This window comes from Macaca fascicularis, chromosome 14 (assembly GCF_037993035.2).
Source record: "Macaca fascicularis isolate 582-1 chromosome 14, T2T-MFA8v1.1".
In the NCBI taxonomy this organism is placed as follows: domain Eukaryota; kingdom Metazoa; phylum Chordata; class Mammalia; order Primates; family Cercopithecidae; genus Macaca; species Macaca fascicularis.
Window position 1 is genome coordinate 43,749,759 of NC_088388.1, and position 21,699 is coordinate 43,771,457.

Consider the following 21,699-nt stretch of genomic DNA (forward strand, 5'->3'; position numbering starts at 1 on the left):
AACTCAGGCATTCTGGTGTGAAGGTCTGCACAATTAAACACTAGGCCATCCATTTTAAGATTTTTTTCTTTAAAATAATGTTATTATGTAGGCTCTGAGACAAATATTTTGATAAAGTCACATAAATATGGTGAAGAAACATTTTCTGAGCATTCAGGATTTCAGTAAAAGAATGATGTACAGATATTCTAGTTTTTCTCCTTCATTTCATAGATAATAAAAAACAAAGGGCCAGGAATTGACTTTGATTCAAGATCATGTTACTGCTTAATAGCAAGGCCTAGGGTTGAATTCCAGGTTTCCTGGGTCTTAACCTCACATTTTAAAAAATTCCATACCAAAAACAAAAAGTTGCAAGAAAGATTTTCCATTGCAATTTTCAGTTCAGCAAAAGAATGACTTGTTTTATAATTTGTTTTATAATTATAAAACAAATTGTTTTATAATTTAAATCAAATCTTGCTTTATTTCAATTACCCATCCTGGATATGAAAAGTAAGGAAGGAAGGATTCAACTAAGAGGAGAAGAGAAGAGCCACACGTAATGCTGCGGAAAGATCAAGGCAAACGAACAGCAAAAGAAAGCATTGGAGTTTTAGGGGGACAACAACAGAAAAGTTTATTGAGAAGTTTACTGAGGGCATCATACAAGTTTTCTAGGAGGAAGACAGAGGAACATTTCAGAAGTCAAGCCCGGTTGTTATAGTGGGAGAGGTGAGTAGGTATGGAAACTAGACTTCCCTTCTGAATATGTGAGTATATAAACTGGAATGATCATGAAATTTAGATATGAGGAAATTAAGATTTACATCCAAGTGCAGTTCACTGCCTATGTACAAGAATCCGGACATTAACCAGTGTTTATAGACTGTCTCTTACGTGGTAAGTATCAGTAATAATGAGGAGCTAAGGGTATCTCTCAACTTCTTCAAAGTTATTTTTCCGTAATCCTATTGTATCAATAAGAGGAGTCACAACACTTTTAATGAAAATTTAAAATAGAAGTAAATTCTATTCCTTCTTTTATCAACAAGGATCATTTTGGATAAGTCACTGCCTTTCAGGGTTCAAGTGAACTTTACGTTTTATTACTTCCAGACTTTTCAGAACATTTAATGTTATGATGTTCATTATCAGTCTCTAAGAGAGACCTAGAGCATGCACATTTGCCCAAGTCTGTTTGATCAGGGGAACTCTCTTCAGATAGACTAACCTGTTGGATGCTATGTTTTCAGCACATACTTCAGAAAACTCTTCCAGAAATAATTCACTTTCACTTCATTTAAAAAATTATTATACACTTATTTTTCTATGTTCTCACTGGACTTGGATTTTCTATATGATATGTGGTCATCTTTCCAACAAGTTAAGTGTGAACACCATCCCTACCTCTTTACATTTCTAGTTCAGTATCTTGAACTAGAAATTATCAACTTTGGATATTTAAAATCCAGTAATGTGTCATAGTTGAACAGCTTTGTCTTCTCCTTTATCAATCGTGCACTGTGTAGGCACTTATATCGAGGACCATATGAGAAGTTCACTATTGTCTTTCTGCTTCCTGGGCACAAAGTAGTCAATTCAGGAAGCCAGGGCTTTCCCTTTGTGGTTTCCAATGCAAAGGCAGCACCTATCTGGCCACTGGTTTGTGACATGGCTCCTGAACGTGGCAAAGTTTGACAGATCACCTAGTAGCAGCAAACACCTACCTTTCACAGTCGTGCTGAGTTTTGGTGCCCTGGGCATCTTCTTTTGCAGTTTTTATCTAAACTTCTTAGCTTAATATTCACATTTCAGCATCATTTTCAGTCTCATTCTCCCTTCTCAACCTGTCTCCAAGGACTCACTTTGATTTTTTGAACTTTTTAAAATTGATTTATTGAGCCATTAATTCATCCAACAATTGTTTTCCACCATAGGAGTTGTGATGAATAGAGACAAATCCAGAGCCTGCCAGCTAGAAGCTTTGGCTTAGTAGGAAGAAAACGACATGCAGAAAACATTCGCTGGATATATTGTAATAGATAAGAAGTACTATTAAATAGTAGGAGGTAAGGTGAGTTGAGAGGAAGATTTCTAAATGGGGCATCTGAGAAGGCTTTATAGAAGAAGTTACATTTGAGCTGATCCTGGGTCTCCAAAATTTTTTGAGCATCTACTATGTGCCAGCTTGAGATTACATTCATGAATAAGCCTCATTAAAATGAGTAACACTTACTGCATGTCATGCACCCTCTAAGCGCCTTTGCTGTGTTCTCTTTCACAACAATTGCAGAAAGTATGGGCTATTTTATTCTCATTTTGCAATTAAACAGGCTCATTCATTTAATTCATCTACAGACCCTCAGTAAGTGGTAAAGACAGGATTTACATTCGGGAAGCATAGGTGCAGGTTCCATGTCCTTACTACACTGTGGGAGATTAAACTATATTCTCTCTTCCACAGTCCTGGAACTCATGGTGGTCAGTCTAATACAGGAGACTGTTGTTAGACAGCTTAGCACAGGGGACTAGACTAGTACATAGGTGACTATGGTATAAATTTGTGTGGTAAAATGTGAGACATGCAAAGTGTTCGGGAGCAAATAGGGAGGGCAATCACCCAGTCATTGAAGATCATGGAAATGGCCATGTGTATTCTGAAACCTGAATTATAAGTTGGAGTTTGTCAGGCAAAAGAGAGAATAAACAAAAGAGAAAATCGGGATGGTCAGAGTGAGTGTTTCAATAAAGAGAATAGTATGTAGGAAAGCCCATAATAAAGGAACATTGGCAGATGAGGGAACTATTTAATGTGAGTCCAGGACAGAACTGTGGCTATAACAATTACTGCAAAGATTAGTTGTGAGAATTAATTACACACACACAGACACACACACACACACACACACACACACACACACACACACACGTGCTTTGCTTAGCTTTAAGTCAGTATTTATGACAAATTCATGCTCAATTTCTTTTGTGTTGAGGGTTCCCTTGATCATGAGTCAATAAAAGTCATGTGAAACTGTGCTGTGAGTTACTTTGGAGTCTAAAAGAAAAGTTCATAAATGTGGAAAATCAAGATAAAATCCACCAATTATTTTATTTCCAGGAAAAATGTAAGACAAAGAACATTAACCCAAAGCAATATTTTGAGCCACACCCTCCCTCTGAAGAGGTCAAGTAATGCTAGAAGAAAGGAAAAAAGGAAGAAGAGAAGAGAAAAAGGAAGACAGAGAAAGAATATATCCAACTTGGACAATGACATAGGCCATGAAAGGAATCTTGACTCTGTGACACTGCTGAACTTCAGGGTGTGCTATGCATATTGTAATCTATGAAGCTGTGCAGCGCACTACCCGTAGTTCAATATATGGTAGCACTGTGCCACAAGTGAATATAAAATGTAGCTATGTCATAGTCCATTTTGGGGAGAAGTTTCTGACTCAGTGATGATCAATACTAGAGTGAGTTAGACTGTAAAAACAAACAAACAAAACAAACAAACAAGATTCCCATCACCAGAAATTTCCAAGTAGAGGTAGGTGTAGATTGTTCTACTAGGGATGTCACACAAAGGAGGGAGGCTGAGCAAAATTATCTAAGACTTGCCCTGACTCACTCTAAAGTTCCATATTCCCATGATATTTATATGCATTTTGATGTTTTGCTTTTAAATGTATGTGTGTATAATTAGAACATATTTTTAAAGTAGAATATATAGAAAAGTAGACAAATAAAAAATGTTTCTTCATTTAGTTGTGTAATGCACTACTTACAGTTAACAAATGTTAACCAAAATACATATGCCACTGCCAACTTTTTGGAGCATTTTCTTCCAGTTCATCTTTGCTGCCCATTTGCCTCCCCCTAGTGGCAATCGGATAACACTAATCCTGTTTTCCCCCATTTGTACTATTTTGAAGTATTACTAATAATTGGAAATATTTTAATGGTTTTACTTAACTTTATGGAAAAGCTACTTATACATCTGCAAAGTGAGGGCTTCTCTGTTGCTTCAAAAGTCTATTAAGTTATCTAAAAGACTTTAATACTAAATACACTTAGATTTTGTAGTTGTTGATCAATGTGCCTGTCTCAGTTCCTGAGAAGTACAGCGTTTTAGTCATAAAAGGCAGCAATCACGACATTCTGTAATGCGGCGGTCCCTAACCTTTTTGGCATCAAGGACTGATTTCGTGGAAAACAATTTTTCCAAGGGCTGGGTTGGGGATGGTGAGCCCGTTACGTGTATTGTGCACTTTTTTCCTATGATTATCACATAGTAATATATAATAAAATAATTATACAACTCACCATAACATAGAATCAGTGGGAACCCTGGGATTTTTTTCCCTCCAACTAGATCGTCCCAAATGGGGGTGATAGGAGACAGTGACACCCCAAGTGTGTTGCTTATGTCCAGTCTACTTTGTAATCTCATTTTGGTTGCTGTCACTGCAGAAAACCCTGCTTCACAAAGATAGGATGTTGGAAATGGAAGCACGTTTTTCAGTGCTTTCATGGCGATCTCAGGATATTTCACCTTGACTTTAATCCAGAATGTATAAAGACTTGAAGTTGTCTCAAACATACTTTTAAGGCCACCTCCATTTGTGATTTCAAGCAGTTGATCCTCTTCCAGCACAGACAAAGTCGATTCATCTGGCTTATTCACAAATGGGTTGCAGATCCATTCCTTCCCAGTTGGAGGGTCTTTTGTGGTTGGGAAATAATGCTCAGACTCTCTTGAAAGCTGAGATAGGTGATCATGCACCAGCTAGAATAAAGAAGGCCCTGGCTCAGTCTCTTTCAAAATTTCTTCTAACATTTGAAACATGTCAAATATCCCAACATTCATTCATCACCCCCATAATGCCAGTTTGGTATTGAATGCAGCCACTTTATATGCAGACTTGAAAACAGTTGTCGTTCTCCCCTGGGGTGACAGATTGAGTTCATTGAGCAGCTTGAATATGCCACACAAGTAAGTAAGTTTTGTGACCCATTCTGTGCCACTAAAATGTGCTACCAGTGGTGACTGTTTTTCTTAAAGAAGTCTCTGGAGCCACTCTCGTAACTTAAAAACTCTGATCTACCTTTAGAAAGTCATCTCACTTCTGTGTATATGAGAAGATGTATGTGCTCTGCATTCATCTCCTCACAGAGCTGCGCAAACAGAGCTAAGTTAAGGCTATGTACTTTAATGTGGTTGATGATTTTAATCACATACTATAAAACGTTGTTAAATTTAGGTGACATTTTTCTACTAGTCAGCATTTCTTTGCGGATGACCCAGCATGGAGACTCACATTACAAAGTGACCTCTTTGACCCAAGTAGCCAAACCAGAAAGTCATCCAGTCATGGCAACCACTCCATCTGTGCATATACCAATACCAAATGACCAACTCAGTTTTCCTGATACGTGATTATTCAGAGACTTCAGTAGTTCTGCAGCTGTGGTGGTGGTTGGCAACAAAAGTGCACATATCGTACACATCCTCCTAAAAAAAATGTTGTACAAAATCAAGCCTTGTTGCTTTGTTGTCAACATCAATAGACTCATCAACCTGGACTGCATACCATGGTAACTCCTTAATCCTCTCTAACAATTATGCCTCAATATCCTCTGCTATTTCATCAATTCATCTAGTTATGGTGCTAGATGAAAGAGGAACATGTGCCACCTTTGGAATTGCAGCCTCTCCTAAAAGTTCACAACAAATATCCTTAGCATCAGGCAGAATCAGCTCTTCACCAATAGTAAAAGTTTTCTTAGTTTCAACAATGCGATTAGCCACTAGGAATGATGCTCTCAGTGCAGACACATTTGATGAAGTGGTGGCCTTCAATAATTGCGTCTGTTCTTTGTGTTTGTATACTTTTCTTTTGAAAACTTCAAACATGTGCCTTGTAATGCAGGGTGCTTAGTCTCCATGGGGCGCAACAGTTTTGAAAGTTTCATGGCTTCATTGAATAGCCGATTGCCACACATGATACAAAGTGGGCTTGGACGATGTGAATCACCCTTTGCAATGAAACCATAATTTAAGTAGAACTCTTAGTATTTTCTTTTAAATGCAACTTTCTTTTTGTTGGCAGTTTTAGAGTCTTCTGCTGTCTCATCATTGAGTCTTTCCCCTTTTTCAAAGAAACTGTGCAGGGACGTTTGTTTTTTACTCATTTTAGCTGGAGTTTGCCAATACTGTGACTGAGACAAGTGCATAGTGCGGGAAAGAGGCACGAATGGAAGTGGTAAATAAAATAATGGGCAGGCCATGTGCAGATTAAAATAAGTGTCAGACTCTGACTTAAAGCCTGCCACCAGGTGCAACTCTACAATTGAAGTACATCAACTCACTTGCCAATACAAAGCCTGCCACCAGATGCAGCTTGTCATTTGCCACACACTTATAGGGTTTTGATATGAGTCTACAAGCAATTGATTTATGATGGTCTCTGTGTAGTCAAACCTCTCTGCTAATGTTAATCTGTATTTGCAGCCACTCCTCAGTGCTAACCAATCACCGCCTCAGCTCCACCTCAGGTCACTAGACATTAGATTCTCAAGGAGCATGCAACCTAGATCCCTTGCAAACACAGTTCACAATAGGGTTTGTGCTTCTCTGAAAATCTAATGCTGCCACTGATCTGACAGGAGGCAGAATTCAGGTGGTAATGCCAGCAATGGGGAGTGGCTGTACATACAGATGAAGCCTTCTCGCTCACTCACAGTTCACCTCCTGCTGTGTGGCCTGGTTCTTGACAGGCTCCAGTCCTTCGCCCCAGGGTTGGGGACCCCTGCTGCAGTGGAATGAATGGTAGTCCCCAAAAAGATAAGTTTATTTTCTAACCCCCAGAAACTGTTAATGTGACTCTATTTGGAAAAAAATATTTTTACATATATAATTCAGTGGAAAATCTTGAGATAAGATTATCCTAATTTATCCAGGCTGCCCTAAATTCAATGACATGTATTCTTGTAATAGGCAAATGAGGAAAAAGGCATTGCCATTGGAAAGAAAGCTTTGTGAAGACAAACCCAGAGATTGGGGTTTGGCAACCACCGCCAAGGAATACCTGGAGCCTGTAGATGGTGGAAGAGGGAAGGAAGGTTTCGTCCTTAGAGCCTCCAGAGGCAGTGGGGCCCTGCCAACACCTTGATTTCAGACATATGGCACCCAGAGGTGTAAGACAAGAGATTTATGTTGTTTAAAGCTGACTGTTGGCAGTGGTTTATTATAGAAGCTGCAGGAAAATAACACATGTTCTTACCTGTATTGTGTCAAAATCACAGCGGCCAATTGGTCACTTTCACCTGAGTAACACAAAAAATACCTTCGCATGTTAGATTGAAGCTATCTGGCCTAGATTTTGTTAATTTTGACTTTCAGTTTTAAGATGTTGCTTCAGAAATGTCGTTTGCTTCCAACAAAGAAAGTTTCTCTTTGCTCTGGAGATTGAAAATACTCAAATATAGGTTTGTGAAAAAGTTAAATTCTGATGCCAGCATGAGGGAAAATGCAAGGATCCCTGGCAGAAAAACATAATATTGGAAGCAATGTCTGGATTATTTAATAAAATGTAGGGCTTTCCCTTTCTTTCTCCCATTTCTAAATGATTACATACAAATAACAGCCCAACTTGATTATTGACTACGTATCCATATCATTTTCACTCATGCAGAGCAGTGTTTCTTATAAATATTTATGGAAAAAAATGTTCTTTTATGCACTTAAAATCCTTGCTTGATGGTTTGGAGTTGATTTCTGGCACTGTTCAATGTCAAGGGCACTGCAGTTTCCTCTGAACAAAACATCCTGGTTATCTGTAAAAATGCAGCTGCAGATGCAGGCTTTGCAGGGTTAGATCAAGAAGGCCAGCATTTCACAGAATCATGAAAGTTGACAGATGGACACACAGACACACACGCGCACAGATGCACATGCACACATCATCTTCTACATGCCAGCCTTTGTAGCTACGTTACTGTAGGTGGAGTATCTTGAAGCATATAAGGAGAGCCACAGTACTGTATGTGTGCTTGCACAATGTTTTTGGTTGTATTGATACACAGATGTGTCTTCAAATGCCATGCAGTCTTTTCAGACACTGGTAAGTAATAAGTAAGTGACACCTTCTATTACACTGATTGACATTTCATTATCTAAGTGCCTTGCCTTCTTTTGGCTTTGGGATTATTAGTCATCAGTTCCTCAAAGCAATTACATTATCTGTGTTACTCCAGTTATTCAAAGGGCATTGGGGGATATTTTTTTAAATATATATTAAAATAAAACTAGTCCTTGGAATAGTGTCCTGAGCTCAGATAATTCAGCCACTGGAAAATAAATAAATAAATAAATAAATAAATAAATAAATATGCAACTCCTATGTTACTTGAAGTTAGGAAAGGCAAATAAGTTATTTGAATCCGTGTCTCACCAGTGAGGTACAGGAATTGGGCAAGATCAATGAGATTTTTTTTTCCAGAAGTGAAAGTTGTGATTTTAAGAGCTGGTGACACCTATCATTATGCTGAATATGAAACTTTTATCAAAGTGTAGTTACCTCGCCTAACCTCGTAACCTAGGAATAAATTACTGTTTAATTTTGCATAGCTGTATGATCAGGGTTTCTTAAAAATTTGTAGAAGTATCTCTTTTGCTATTAATATTTCTCTTCTTGGTAGCTTCATAGGACATGTAAAACATTTTATTTCTTTGGTTCTAGGGTTATTATTGAATTTTTAAGTATGTTCAAATTCACTCTGTAATGATCTGTGTAAAGTGAAAGCATTGGAAGAATGAAAATGCACATATAAACAATACACAAATATGAAACATGGGCAAGAGTGCATGGCATCAGGCTTGTGGGTTGATAACTGGAATTTATTTAAGCCTTGGTCACAAGTATAATGATGATAAATCAAGAGGAAGGGACTGACCCAAAAGGGAGGCTCTTGCCTGAGTTTCAATATAGGTCATAAATCGAGCTGCCTAGAGCAAGGACCTATGTGAAGGTGAGTATGTGCCAGAAAAGATACAACTGTAGAATGCTGGAGCTAATTGGGCCCTAGAGATCATCAAGTCTAGCCCCTTTCATTAAGACAACAAAATCTAACTTAACTTTTATTATGAGCTAGATGCTGAGTATTTAATGGTAAGCAGGAATAACAAGGAAGGCCCCCCAGCCCTCACTCATGATACATAATCAACCACTGGGGAAACATGGGCCAGAAAAGGGAAGAGGCTTGCTCCAGGTCATGCATCTCATTTGTACCAGAGTGAATTCTACAATCTGGGTCTCTGGAATTCTTGAAATGGCTGCCACTAGCTATTAGGCAATGGCACTTATGGGTCACTGCCAACTACCTGACATTCAAATGCTTTGTCTTTTTAGTTGAATGAATTATGTGACCTGGGCCATCCTTCCCTAAAGCTAACTGAGCTACCTACATAGCTTCATGTTCACGAAGCACATGGTCATCAAAGCCTTAACTGAAGATAACAGATTCAGCAACTAACTGTGCAAGGACAGCTTTCCAAAAACTACCCCAACATCTAGCTTGACTGCACCCTAACCACCTATCATCAGAGATTTCAAAGGCTAACTTTTTAATTTTTAAAAAATTTTATTTATTTATTTTTTCAGATGTCTCACTCTGTTTCCCAGGCTGGAGCACCATGGCACAATCATAGCTTATCGCAACCTTGACCTCCTGAGCTCAAGTGATTCTTCCACTTCAGTCTCACAAAGTGCTGAAATTACAGGTGTTAGCCACTATGACCAGCCTCAACTGCTAACTTTTTAATACATATTTTTTTCCAAATGAACTACACCTTGCAAAGAACTCTCATGTTGCTGATATGCAGTTGCTTCTGGAGTGAATGCATAAGTTTACCGAATATCCCACCTATAAAATATGCCAAATGACACATTGGTAGATATTTAGAAGTGAAGCAACTCAGTTTTAAAGGCAGTTGATAGCTTTTTCCTTGAGTCTGAGTCTGTGTGCTTTGGTGTAGAGAAAAAAAGGATGGTTAAGGACTGGCTGAAAGGTCTCCCTGTTAAAAATATTTTCTCAGACATACTAAGCACAGATCATTAGAATTGAACATTTGTCCCGTTTCCTTATGTTATATTTGGGGAACATCATGTACAGAATTTAAGTGACAACCACTTAGTGACAGAGTCCAGGAATTAAGTGGATATTCTGGTGTTAAGTCCAGTGTTCTTTCTGTGTTCCATTGTTGTTGGTTATTTCTTCAAAATTATACGTTGCATCACATAGACAATCCCATTGTTCATGCTAAATTAAATGCAAGAGAGATTAAACGTCATTGAGAAGACGTTTTGGTGCAAAGTCCTTAACACCAACTGTCATTGGTGGATACCAACCATCCTTGCTTAAGTAGATGTCTAGTTCTTCACTGAGAGACTCATTAAAACACATTTTAAATGAGTAATCCAAGCAAAAAAGCTCTCAAAGAGAGTAGTCAACATACATAACTAAGTTACATTACTGAGGCCTTAGTAGATGCTCAATAAATATTGGTTAGCTGACTAAATAGTCCAAGAGGAAACCTCAAAAATACTTGTAGCAATGAAGAGGCAACATAATTTGATTTAAAGATCAGAGAATTTAGAATCTTAAGTTTGGGATCTTGGGCCTTTGCTTAAGGTGTTTAAAGCTCAGTTCTTTCATTAAGAAAATTCAGAAAACAATACCTACCTCTCAGGACTGTGGGGGAGATTATATGAAATAATATTTAAAAGTCCTAACCCTCATATTAAATGCTATAAAATATACTTAATAAATACTGATTGTAATTTCTTGCTAGAATATATTTGCCACTCAGAAAAAGTAGAATATTATTTTATGCAGTGGTCCTTGAAAGTTGAGAGATGGACTGACTGCATGAAAGTCATCAGAGAAACTTGGAAAAATATAGATTCTTGGAATTTACTCCAATGTACTGAGTCAAAATATCTGAAGGAGGGACCTGGGAACCTCAATTTTTGTTTGTAGCTCCTTAGGGCATTCTAGTACACACCCTCATTTGTTAATGCTGATTTTTTATGAACAGTATTCCCTTAATTTAATGATCTAAATCTTCTTTCTGGAGTCTCTGTAACTCTGGTTACATTTTTTTTTTTCTGAATACAGGTTGTTTCATGGCTAATCTATTGCTTTTTTTTTCATATTTTAGGTGAGCATTTGAGTATTCTCAGCCAAGTAATAAACACCTGATGTAGTAAACATCTTTGGCCACAAATTGACATTTGTTATTTAATTTCTAAGTAAACTTAGGAGGGGACACAAGTGTGCACACACACTTCTCTGGGAGAATATTGTATGTTCATAACTTAAGATGATTATGCCATAGGCAGACAAATAGATTTATTTATAAATAGATATATCTTTGCAAGTGAAAGTTTCCGTTATTTCTCTACTTTACAAATTCTGTAATTGGTCAGAAAACAGCAATGCATGTCATTTGGTCATTTACCACCTAAATTATATATGCCTACTTGATTAGAAAACCAATTTTTATTTTCTTCTTGTGGGGCGTGACTTCCAAGCATTCACTTTAATTTTGTCACAAGAATTTTCCACAACATATCTGCCAAAATTGACACCTAATGAAACTTCTAGACACAACGAACATTTTTTTTTTTGGCAAGTTAATTTAAAATATCATTTTCCCTTAATGGGGATAGCTAGACCTCTTTATCAAGTAGAATGAGTTTATGAGGCTACCTGAAGCCTGGTCCATGCAGTAGCACAAACTATTTCTGTGAATTTGGCCTACTCTCTTAATATCTTTGCATATAAATGTCCTCGTGAAATAAAATGAAATATTGAATAAATAGTTTTTTAAGTTTCTTCCAGTTTGACCTAATAATATTTTATGAGTTTATAAGTTTCCTTAACACTGTGGACAGGAACAATCTAGAATAAACAATCTCTAAACTGAAACTATACAGGTCTCATCAGTGCAACAGGAAAAACAAAGATTAAACTTGGTAGATTTATTAAAATGAGAATGAAAAAAATTGTAACTCTCACTGAAAATGTGCATGTGACTTATTGTTATCCAGAGGCTCAATTATAGGCTACTCTTTGAGAGTTATTAACAAGGAAGCATCCCAACAATAACGGGTACTTGCCTTAGAAAACCCAGTCTGGCACAGCTTGAATGAGTCTGGTTCCTATTCACAACCCATCATTTAAAAAGGATACATAATTTAAAGGATAAATATAAAATATGAACTTCATAGTCCAATGAAATGACCCTCATCAAAATTTTAATGTTACTATAATCTACACAAAGTGGCACAAAGGGAGCCCAGAGCATAGCCAGGCAAGTGAAGGCTCCGATTCGACTTGTATTCTCCTCAATTTCCCACATGATTCCTTCTCCCCGCTGGGGGAAATATGGATGGTGATAAGGAGAATGATGACCAGCATAACGTAGGTTGCCTAGTCATGTTCCTTTAATACAATTAGAGATACATTCAGAACCCCAGCATGAGCTATCTATTGCAACCACTTTTCCTCAGTCAATTTATAACTCAAATCCATCAACACCACTTAATGTGCACTGCTATTAAGTCTCATTCAGCATTTTCTTTCTTAGTCTCCAAGCACCATGCACATCAATGCATCGACACATTCACCATCATCCAGACAAGGCTGCCTCTTCATAAGCTTTATCTATATAGCACTTGATCTCCCTTCACGTTCTTTGTCTATTTGTCCCTTTCTTACCTTTTACTCTTTTAAATTATAGAAAAGGGAGGTTCCCACTATTTTGAAAATAAAAGGGAAATAGTTGAGCTCTAGCTACTTCCTTTAATGTTAAAAGTTATTCTGTTCAGGCGATGAGTGGGTATATGTCCTTTATTTGCCAAGATGTCACCCTTTTATTCCTTTCCTTTCTCTTTCCATATAATTGCAATTCTTTCCGGAGAGTTTGTAAATCCCTGCAGCCCTGTTTACCTGGCAGGACATACAGCTCTCCCAGTGTTATAATGCATTGACATAGTGTGTCTGAGAAGCTATCATTGATAGGAAGTTAGAAAATAAGGAAGATTCTAGTAACTGACTCTGTGACTCAGGGCAAGCTACTTCTTTCTGAACTTTACTTTTTTCATTTGAATAATTAGGTAATTCAACTAAATTAGTACATTTTGAGTGGACATTGCAAGGCCTGAACTAGAATACGAGGAAGAGGCATGTTGTTTGGCCTTTTCAACACCCACTGGGTTTTCATTTGAAGGAAAATAAAACAAAAACAAACAAACAACAACTAGGAAATGTTTAATGGCCTTTCTGGTTGTATGGTCCACAATTTGTGAAGTAATAGATTACAGTAACCATAATAACATTTTTAATATTACTTCATGGTTTGTAAAGCATTTTGAATCCATGATATAGGAAATAACTGAAGCCCACCACAATGAGAACAAGCAAAACCTATTTATTCAGAGGTTGCTAAAGCAAGGAAATCAGCCACCATCTCTTATTCTGGCAAAAACTCCAAGGCAGGCAGAAGAGTAAGAAAGTTTTATAGTGGAAAAAAAGGAAAGCTTTGGTTATGCTGGCATGGGGAAGCTATACACAAGCTAACTAGAAGCAGGGCATCGTACGTGATTGATTAGGTGTGCATATTTGGCTTTATCCAGTTGTTCTTAAGTTGGAAATGAGGGCAAAAATTAGAAAAGCTTTCAGTTATTAGATTTCTCACTCTGCATGAGAGGTGACTCTCAGGGCAGCATCATGATTTCTGATTAAAAAGGGGAAAAAAAGAGAATTGAAGAGTTGCAAGAACCACTGTTACCTAGAGCGGTCAGAAAATTTAAACATATACAATTTCCAGGTATTAAAGAGGATCTAAAGAGGGAGAAAGGCATCTGTGTGACTTGTGTTATCACTTGTCCTCACAGAGGACTAAGAGTGAGGGTTAGTAATTGTCTGATGTTTGTAAAATGTAAAATGTGTCTTGTTTAATTTTTGAAAGCACTGCATTTCAGTGGCTCCTTAGAATGATCTTTAAGGGGGTGCTTTCATCTAAAGTAAACAGTCATCCCAAACTCCAAGAGACAAGATATTTAAAAAGAAGAGTGACTTGACATGTATACAGTAGCCACCTCCATGACAAAGTACAGAAGGCTCTTTTTCCTCAAATTATCTTCCTAGGTGGGCTTGCTACAGTACCAGATAGCCTCTCATTACTCTTTCCAGGAAGTGACCTGGGCCTCAGAGTGTAGTGGAAGGGATGCAAGACCAGGGGTCAGAAGACCTGGATCTTCTCTGGACTCTGCCATGTGCCATGTGACTTTAAGCTAATCTCCAATCTTTGTTGGCCTTGATATTCTCTCTGTAAAGGATAAAGTAATCATTCCTACCCTGCCTTCCTCTGTGAGATTATTGTCAGCCAAAAATAAGATTGTTGATGGCAAGAGGTCTTATAACTTTTAAAGATACTTACACCTTTTGCTTCTTCTCTCCCCGGTTTCTCTCCCTGACTTCCCACTCTCCTCCCTTCATCTCTATTACCTTCTCTTTTCCTCATTTCCTTTTTTCCCACTTTATTTCAGGTATGACTAGAGCCAGATAGTAATTTATTAAGTTGACTAGCCAACCTGTCATTTAACAGAGATGTGAGAGAAGTGAAAAAGAGACAAGTAAGTTTCATTTAGTCTCTAGAGGCAGGACTTGGGACTTCCAGAATGGCTGTGTGAGGAGGTTGGTGGATTATCTCCCTGGAGAAAAATGTCATCTAACTAGCTATAATTATAAAACACAAACAATCCACTGAAATCTCTGGAAGTTGTCCTAACAGCACGCATCAAATGGAGAAACAGGTGTACAAGACGGCCTATGAAATCTGAACAGGAAGAGTGAGAATCCGCTGCATTTAGGCTAGGCCAGGCCAGGCCAGGCCCTGCTCCTATCCCATGCACAGCTTCCCCATCAGCTCTCAGATTTAGAACCGCCTGTTCAGGTGCTTTATTTTGGGTGGTTATGGCCAAGAAGTAAGGCTGTCTGTTCCTGCAATTTTTAGTCTCGGGCAACCAACAGTTTTACTCTGAGAAGAGCAGGCCACAGGCATCTCTTAGATCTGCCCTCCAAACTTCATGTTACAAGTTTTATTTCGGGTGAGCATGGTCGAGAGGAATGAGGCTCCCTTCCCTCACCCAAGTTTCCACTCATTGGACAGAAGCCCTGCCTTAGACACAACAAGTCAAAACTCTTGGGGACCAACTTGTTTATGGTATAGAGGTTTGATCCAGGGGCAATACCTAGAAACCAGGCCTAAAAGTAATCACTGTCCTCCCTGGTGGTCTTGAAGACTGTGCATGGCCAAACCTGAGCCCTCTCATGAATAAGTGGAGAGGAAACTTCTGAGCTATTAGTCCCTGGTTGAATGTGAAACATAAACTTCCTGAATTGTGAAAGCAATATCCAAGCCACACACACGCATACACACACACATATCCAGATGTAATGAGTGAAAATTTAACTGACCAATGGGGCTGAAGCACAGCCTGTAACCAATATTTGGGGTTTATGGACTCAGGGGCTAATCTCAGGAAACTGAGCTAAAAGACACAAACAAGCAGAACAATTTTGAGAAGGGACATCTGAGGCTGCACGTTGCAGGGAAAATTGACTTCACAAACTCAATTCAGACAAATTACTAAATAAATGACAAAACAAACAATAGCAACAAGTCACAGAGGCAGAGGAGTCAGTATATAATTCAAAGTGCTTAGCACATTGCCAGGCTTATATTAATCACTAGTTTACAGTCAAACTGACTGAGTCCTAACATTGTCCTGACATTCACTTGCTGTGTGATCTGTGCAAGCTGCTTTTCTCCTCTGTGCCTTAGGTTTCCTGCAATTCAGTGATAATAGCATTTATACCTCAGGGTTGTTGCGAGGATTAAATTAATTATGCATGAAAATGACTGACACATAGTCTATGCCCAAGTAATATTAGCTATTATCATAATTAGGTATGGGTTTTCCTCTTTTCCATATGTAGTGTGTGCTGGTTACCGAAATCCCTCTAATAGATTACTATCCACTTTGAATCAATTATGAATGCTTTTAAAATGTCAATAGTCCTGGGAAGATTTATCTATGACATCATGGACACTTTATAAGTATGTTCACCACTTTTTCATTACCATAGACTAAACGGGGCAGGAAAGCTTATGTTTGGCCAAAAGAAAGGGGAACACCATAATGGGAAGAGGAAAGCCAAGAAGGTTAGCAGATGCTAAATGGCAAATTTCACTGATGTTGCATTTTCACTTAGTCCAAGCCACCTATGCCCACCCTAATGAGTTAGAACAGAATTCTGGAGGTTAGTGACATTCACTAGCATAGGTCAAGTCTTTCTGATTTCTCTAGAACTCAACACTCAATTGCCTGTTGCTAGGTAAGCCAATCCTGTGATTTATTTTTGATTGTGAATAGACAGAAAGACAAACTATACCACAAGATCTGTCTAGAATACTGCAGGATTACTTGGCTCAGCATTCCTTACAAGCCAAACGCTAGATCAGCATCGCCATCCATGATTCCACTTGCTGGCATTAAAGCCCAAATCTTCCCCAGAGCTTTTCTGACTGCAGAACAGATCTTGCTAACAAATAAACTTAAATGCTCTATTACAAAAGGAAAAATGGAGAGAAACGGAAAGTCACCAATCTCCCTTACAGTAGGCTCACGAAGAAGGGAAGTGCAATCTTTCTTGTAACTAGAATTTGGTTTCCTTGGTTTTAGCCACAGACATGATAATAAATATAAGTTGCCTCAGGGCACATTTTTATTTAAAAAATCCCATTTACAAAGGTTAGCAGTTGCATTACAATTTGAGTAGGTTTATAAAAAATGGCTTGATGTGCTGGGTCCTTGTTTTACTTCTGAAAACAAATTAGCCATCATTCTGTGCTCCTAATTAGAGCTTTGTGTTTCCATAGAAGCCTTATTCTTTTAATTATTCTCAAAGTTTATTAAACAGATGAGAACTTTTTCCTTTTAATTATTTCCTTTTAGTAAAAACTACTCTGAAAATTTTCAAACAGTAACAAAATAAGGACAACAGTGTGAAAAACCCCACAAACACAACTTGCAGACTCAAGAATTATCTAGGTTTTGCCACACTTGCTTTATCTGTCTCTTTATATTCAATTTTCTTTTCTACTTGTTTTTTCTTTTAAAAACTAATCCCTGTAACCACCTAATACCTAGTTTATAATCATATTTCCTCAGTTGTTTTCTTACAACTTAAAATGTGGGTTGCTTAAAGAAGGGTTCAACCCACGTCCATCATTACATATGGTTGTTATGAATCTGAACCTCTTTAATGCTGGAGTAGTACATTCCATTTTTTTTCATACTATTGATTTATGTAAAAAGAAAACAAAACAGGTCAGCCAATTTGAAGGATGTTCAATATTGAAGATATGTCTTTGTTTTTTCTAACATTATTTCCTGAAAACTGGAAATGAGCTCTTGTGACTGACATTCTATTAGAATGTCAAACCACATCAAGAGAAACAAAATATATGACTATCTCTTGTGATGCTATGATTTACCTGTGAGTTCAGGGTGTGACAGCCCCATCCTCTTATTCTTTATCTCATCAGCATTTCCCATGATTGTCTCCTGTTTTTAATGATTGGTGCCAGCTCCAGTGATTAAATAGGAAATAGCAAAATATTTGTAATTCTATCATTTCTTCTACATTTATTAGTTATAATTATTTTAACAAAGAAAAACTTTTCAGTATTTATATAATAGCATGATTTGTGCAACCTGAAAAGCAATTCCAGTAAGAAAAGCATTTAATTCTTTTTTTTTTTTTTCCAGTTGTCAAATGATCCTTTATTGAAATATTTTCCTTTATGCTTAACTGGCTGGGCATTCCATAGCACCACTGTTGATGTCATCTATGATGTCATGAGGGTGGCGGCCATCAACATTACAGCCCACAGACTGGGCAGTCCCCAGGATCTCTTTAATGGTTCCAGAGAGTTCTCTGGCGTATCGGTGCTGTATCTGTCGAGCAGTGTTGACGATCTCATCAAAAGTGATATTCCCACTGTGTTTAATGTTTTTCTGTTTCTTTCTGTCTCTTGGTGGTTCCTTGAGGGCTTTGATGATCAGGGCAGAGGCAGAAGGCACCACCTGAATCTGGGCCTGTCTGTTCTGAATGGTCAGTTTCACTGTAATCCTCAGGCCCTTCAACTCACCTGTTGCCTTGGCAATGTCATCACCAGCCTTTTTCGGAGACAGACCCAGGGGACCGATCTTGGGGGCCAGTGCAGAGGTGGCACAGACTTCACCTCCAGTGCACCTCAGGTGTACGACTTTGATCTCGTTGGGGTCGAACTTCGGCGGCATGGTGGAGGCGGCTGGTGTCGGATGAACCCAGATTCAGGACGACCGAAGAAAGTTGCACCTTGGCCTCCTCCGAGCCAAAAGCCAAGAGCAGCATTTAATTCTTAAGTTGTTAGAGAAAGAATTTGGGGCCTGTTACTTCTAATATAACCAATTAATTGGGAGAGGTGTGGATAGCTCCCTTCTCCTACCTCTTTCTTTCTACATATCATCATAATTTTACAGGCTTTTACATATGAAATGAGTCTGAATCAATTTGAATTATTATTTTTTCGATGCTTAATTTTTGTCAGTTTTGCATTTTTGGCCATTAGAAGCCCCTTCATGTTTGGCAGTGACCCTTTGACATGACATATGTCTTTGTGCATCCCCTTTCTTTCCAGCAAAAAGAAATTACAGACTTAGTACATATGTTTCCCCACATCTGGGATTAGACATTACCTCTGGGGCTCTGGACCCACAACCTGGGCACTAGATGAACTAAGTGTTCTCAAACTCTCGTTACTTTCAAACATTTCCTATTGTGAAAGTTAGGAAATATGTATTTTAAGAAAAACAATAATGAATTTATTCTGGTATGTCCTATTAAAATTTGCTGCTATTTTTTTTAAAGCACATAAATAACTCTTTTACCTGTGTTTTTAATTGTGGCCTTTAGTTTAGAAAGTTTTCTTGTTTGGTTAAATTCTACATTGTCTAATATCAGAATCACAACTTCTTCTTTTTATTTGTATTTTCTTGGTATATCTTTGCCCATCCTTTTATTTTTAACTTTTCTAAATCATTTGCATTAAGTATGTCTCTTGTGTTGAGCAAGCAGTTGGATATGAATTTGTTAGCCAATCTAAACATCTTTTTAGTTTTCTTAATAAAGCTAGGCACATTTATATTTACTAATGAACTCAAAATTCTAATTTCTGTCATATGATTTTGCATTATATTTATATATTCACATGCACACAGTTAATCTTTCACTACATTATGATTTTTTTAATGTTGATGGTATTTATTTTGATTTTTAGGATAGTTTATCTTTTTGTTTTAGTGGTTTTCATTATACCAATACCTTTCTTTATATAATACCTCTAGCGCTGTCTTTTCTGGATGATGTCTATTAGCTACTTACAATGAACAATAATGAAGATAGCTAGCACCAATTTTTCTCATTTTCTCCCCTCCGTTACTGAATTTTAATGACAAACATTACCTTAAAGATATTTTTTACTCTTTAAAAATGCTTAAACTTTTGTTATTTCGTTTTTCTTACAAGTCAATATTAATGAGATCATCAGCAACCTTATTCCATTATCCACTTAGTCTTATCTTCTCCCATTTTTGTTATTTATATTACATATATAGTCCGATTATATAACATTTACAAACCAGTTTGTCATCTTTATCTTGTTTATCTATTCCTGAAAGCTCACTCCTGGGATCTACACTATAGCTTATCCAGTCATTTTTGGGTGCCTGAGCCTTTCTTTCTAAGGCATTTCTTAGGGACTATTTATGAGACCAGTATTCCCTAAATGGTCAGGAGACATTTTGGAAGATTAAGAAACAGTGCTGTTACTGTGTGTATTAATCCATTCTCACACCACTATAAGGTCATAACTGAGACTGGGTAATTTATAAAGGAAAGAGGTTTAATTGACTCACAGTTCCATAAGGCTGAGGAAGCCTCAGGAAACCTACAATCATGGCAGAAGAGGAAGTAAATATGTCCTTCTACACATGGTGGCAGCAAGAAGAATTATAAGCAAAAGAGGGGAAAGTCCCTTATAAAACCATTAGATCTCACGACAACTCACTCACTATCACGAGAACAGCATGAGAGTAATTGCTCCCATGATTCAATTACTTCCCACTGGGTCCTTCCTACGACATGTGGGGATTATGGGAATTACAATTTAAGATGCAATTTGGATGTGGACACAGCCAAACCATATCATTCTGCCCCTGGCCCCTCCCAAAGCTCATGCATGTCCTCACATTTTAAAACACAATCATGCCCTTCCAACAGTCCCCTGAAGTTTTAATTCATTCCAGCATTAATTCAAAGGGCAAAGTACAAAGTTTCATCTGAGACAAGGCAAGTTTCTTCCACCAATGAGCCTGCAAAATCAAGAGCAAGTTAGTTACTTCCTAGATGCAATGGGTGTACAGGCATTGGGCAAATACAATCATTGCAAGTGGGAGAAAATCACCCAAACAAAGGAAGTACAGACCTCAGACAAGTCCAAAATCCAATAGGGCAGTCATTAAACCTTAAAGTTCCAAAATTATCCCTTTTGACTCCATGTCTCACATCCACGTCACACTGATGCAACAGGTGCACTCCCACAGCCTTGGGCAGCACTGCCTTGTGGCTTTATAGGCTACTATCCCCCTCTTTCATGGTTGCTTTCACAGGTTTGGATTTATCCCCGGAAAATGGGTTTTCTTTTCTATCGCATTGTTAGGCTGCAAATTTTCCAAACTTTTATGCTCTGCTTCCTCTTGAATGCTTTATCACTTAGAAATTTCTTCTACCAGATACCCTAAATCATCTCTCTCAAGTTCACAGTTCCACAGATTTCTAGGGCAGGGGCAAAATGCTGCCAGTCTTTTTCATAGCAAGAGTGACCTTTACTTCAGTTCCCAACTAGTTCCTTATTTTTGTCTGAGACCACCTCAGCTGGACTTTATTGTCCATATCACCATCAGCATTTGGGTCAAAGTCATTCAACAAGTCTCCAGGAAATTCCAAACTTTCCCAAATCTTCCTATCTTTTGAGCTCTGCAAGTCTCTAGGAAGTTGTAAACTTTCCCACAATTTCCTGTCTTCTTCTGAGCCCTCCACATTGTTCTAACCTTTGCCTGTTACACAGTTCCAAAGTGACTTCCACATTTTCAAGTATCTTCACAGCAGTACCCCACTACCAGGTACCAATTTACTGTATTAGTCCATTCTCATGCTGCTAATAAAGAGCTGTCTGGGACTGGGTAATTTATAAAGGAAAGAGATTTAATTGACTCACGGTTTAGAATGGCTGGGGAAATCTCAGGAAACTTACAATTATGACAGAAGATGAAGCAAACATGTCCTTCTTCACAAGGCAGCAGGAGAGAGAAGAATGAGCAAAAGGGGTAAAGCCTCTTATAAACCATCAGATCTCAGAAGAACTCACTCACTATTTTGAGAATAACGTGAAGGTAACTGCCCCCATGATTAAATTACCTCCTACTGGGTCCCTCCCAAGACAGGTGGGGATAATGGAAACTACAATTCAAGTTGAGATTT

General features: G+C 37.9%; 1 protein-coding gene across 1 annotated transcript; it reads right to left on the reverse strand.

Annotated features, from left to right (window-relative positions):
- Positions 1–17,859: 17,859 nt before the first annotated feature.
- Positions 17,860–18,448, reverse strand: LOC102146200 (large ribosomal subunit protein uL11-like). Its single transcript, XM_045371612.2, has one exon. The coding sequence runs from the start codon at positions 18,417–18,419 to the stop codon at positions 17,925–17,927; it is 495 nt and encodes a 164-aa protein (XP_045227547.2). The 5' UTR covers positions 18,420–18,448; the 3' UTR covers positions 17,860–17,924.
- Between the last annotated feature and the right edge of the window lie 3,251 nt (positions 18,449–21,699).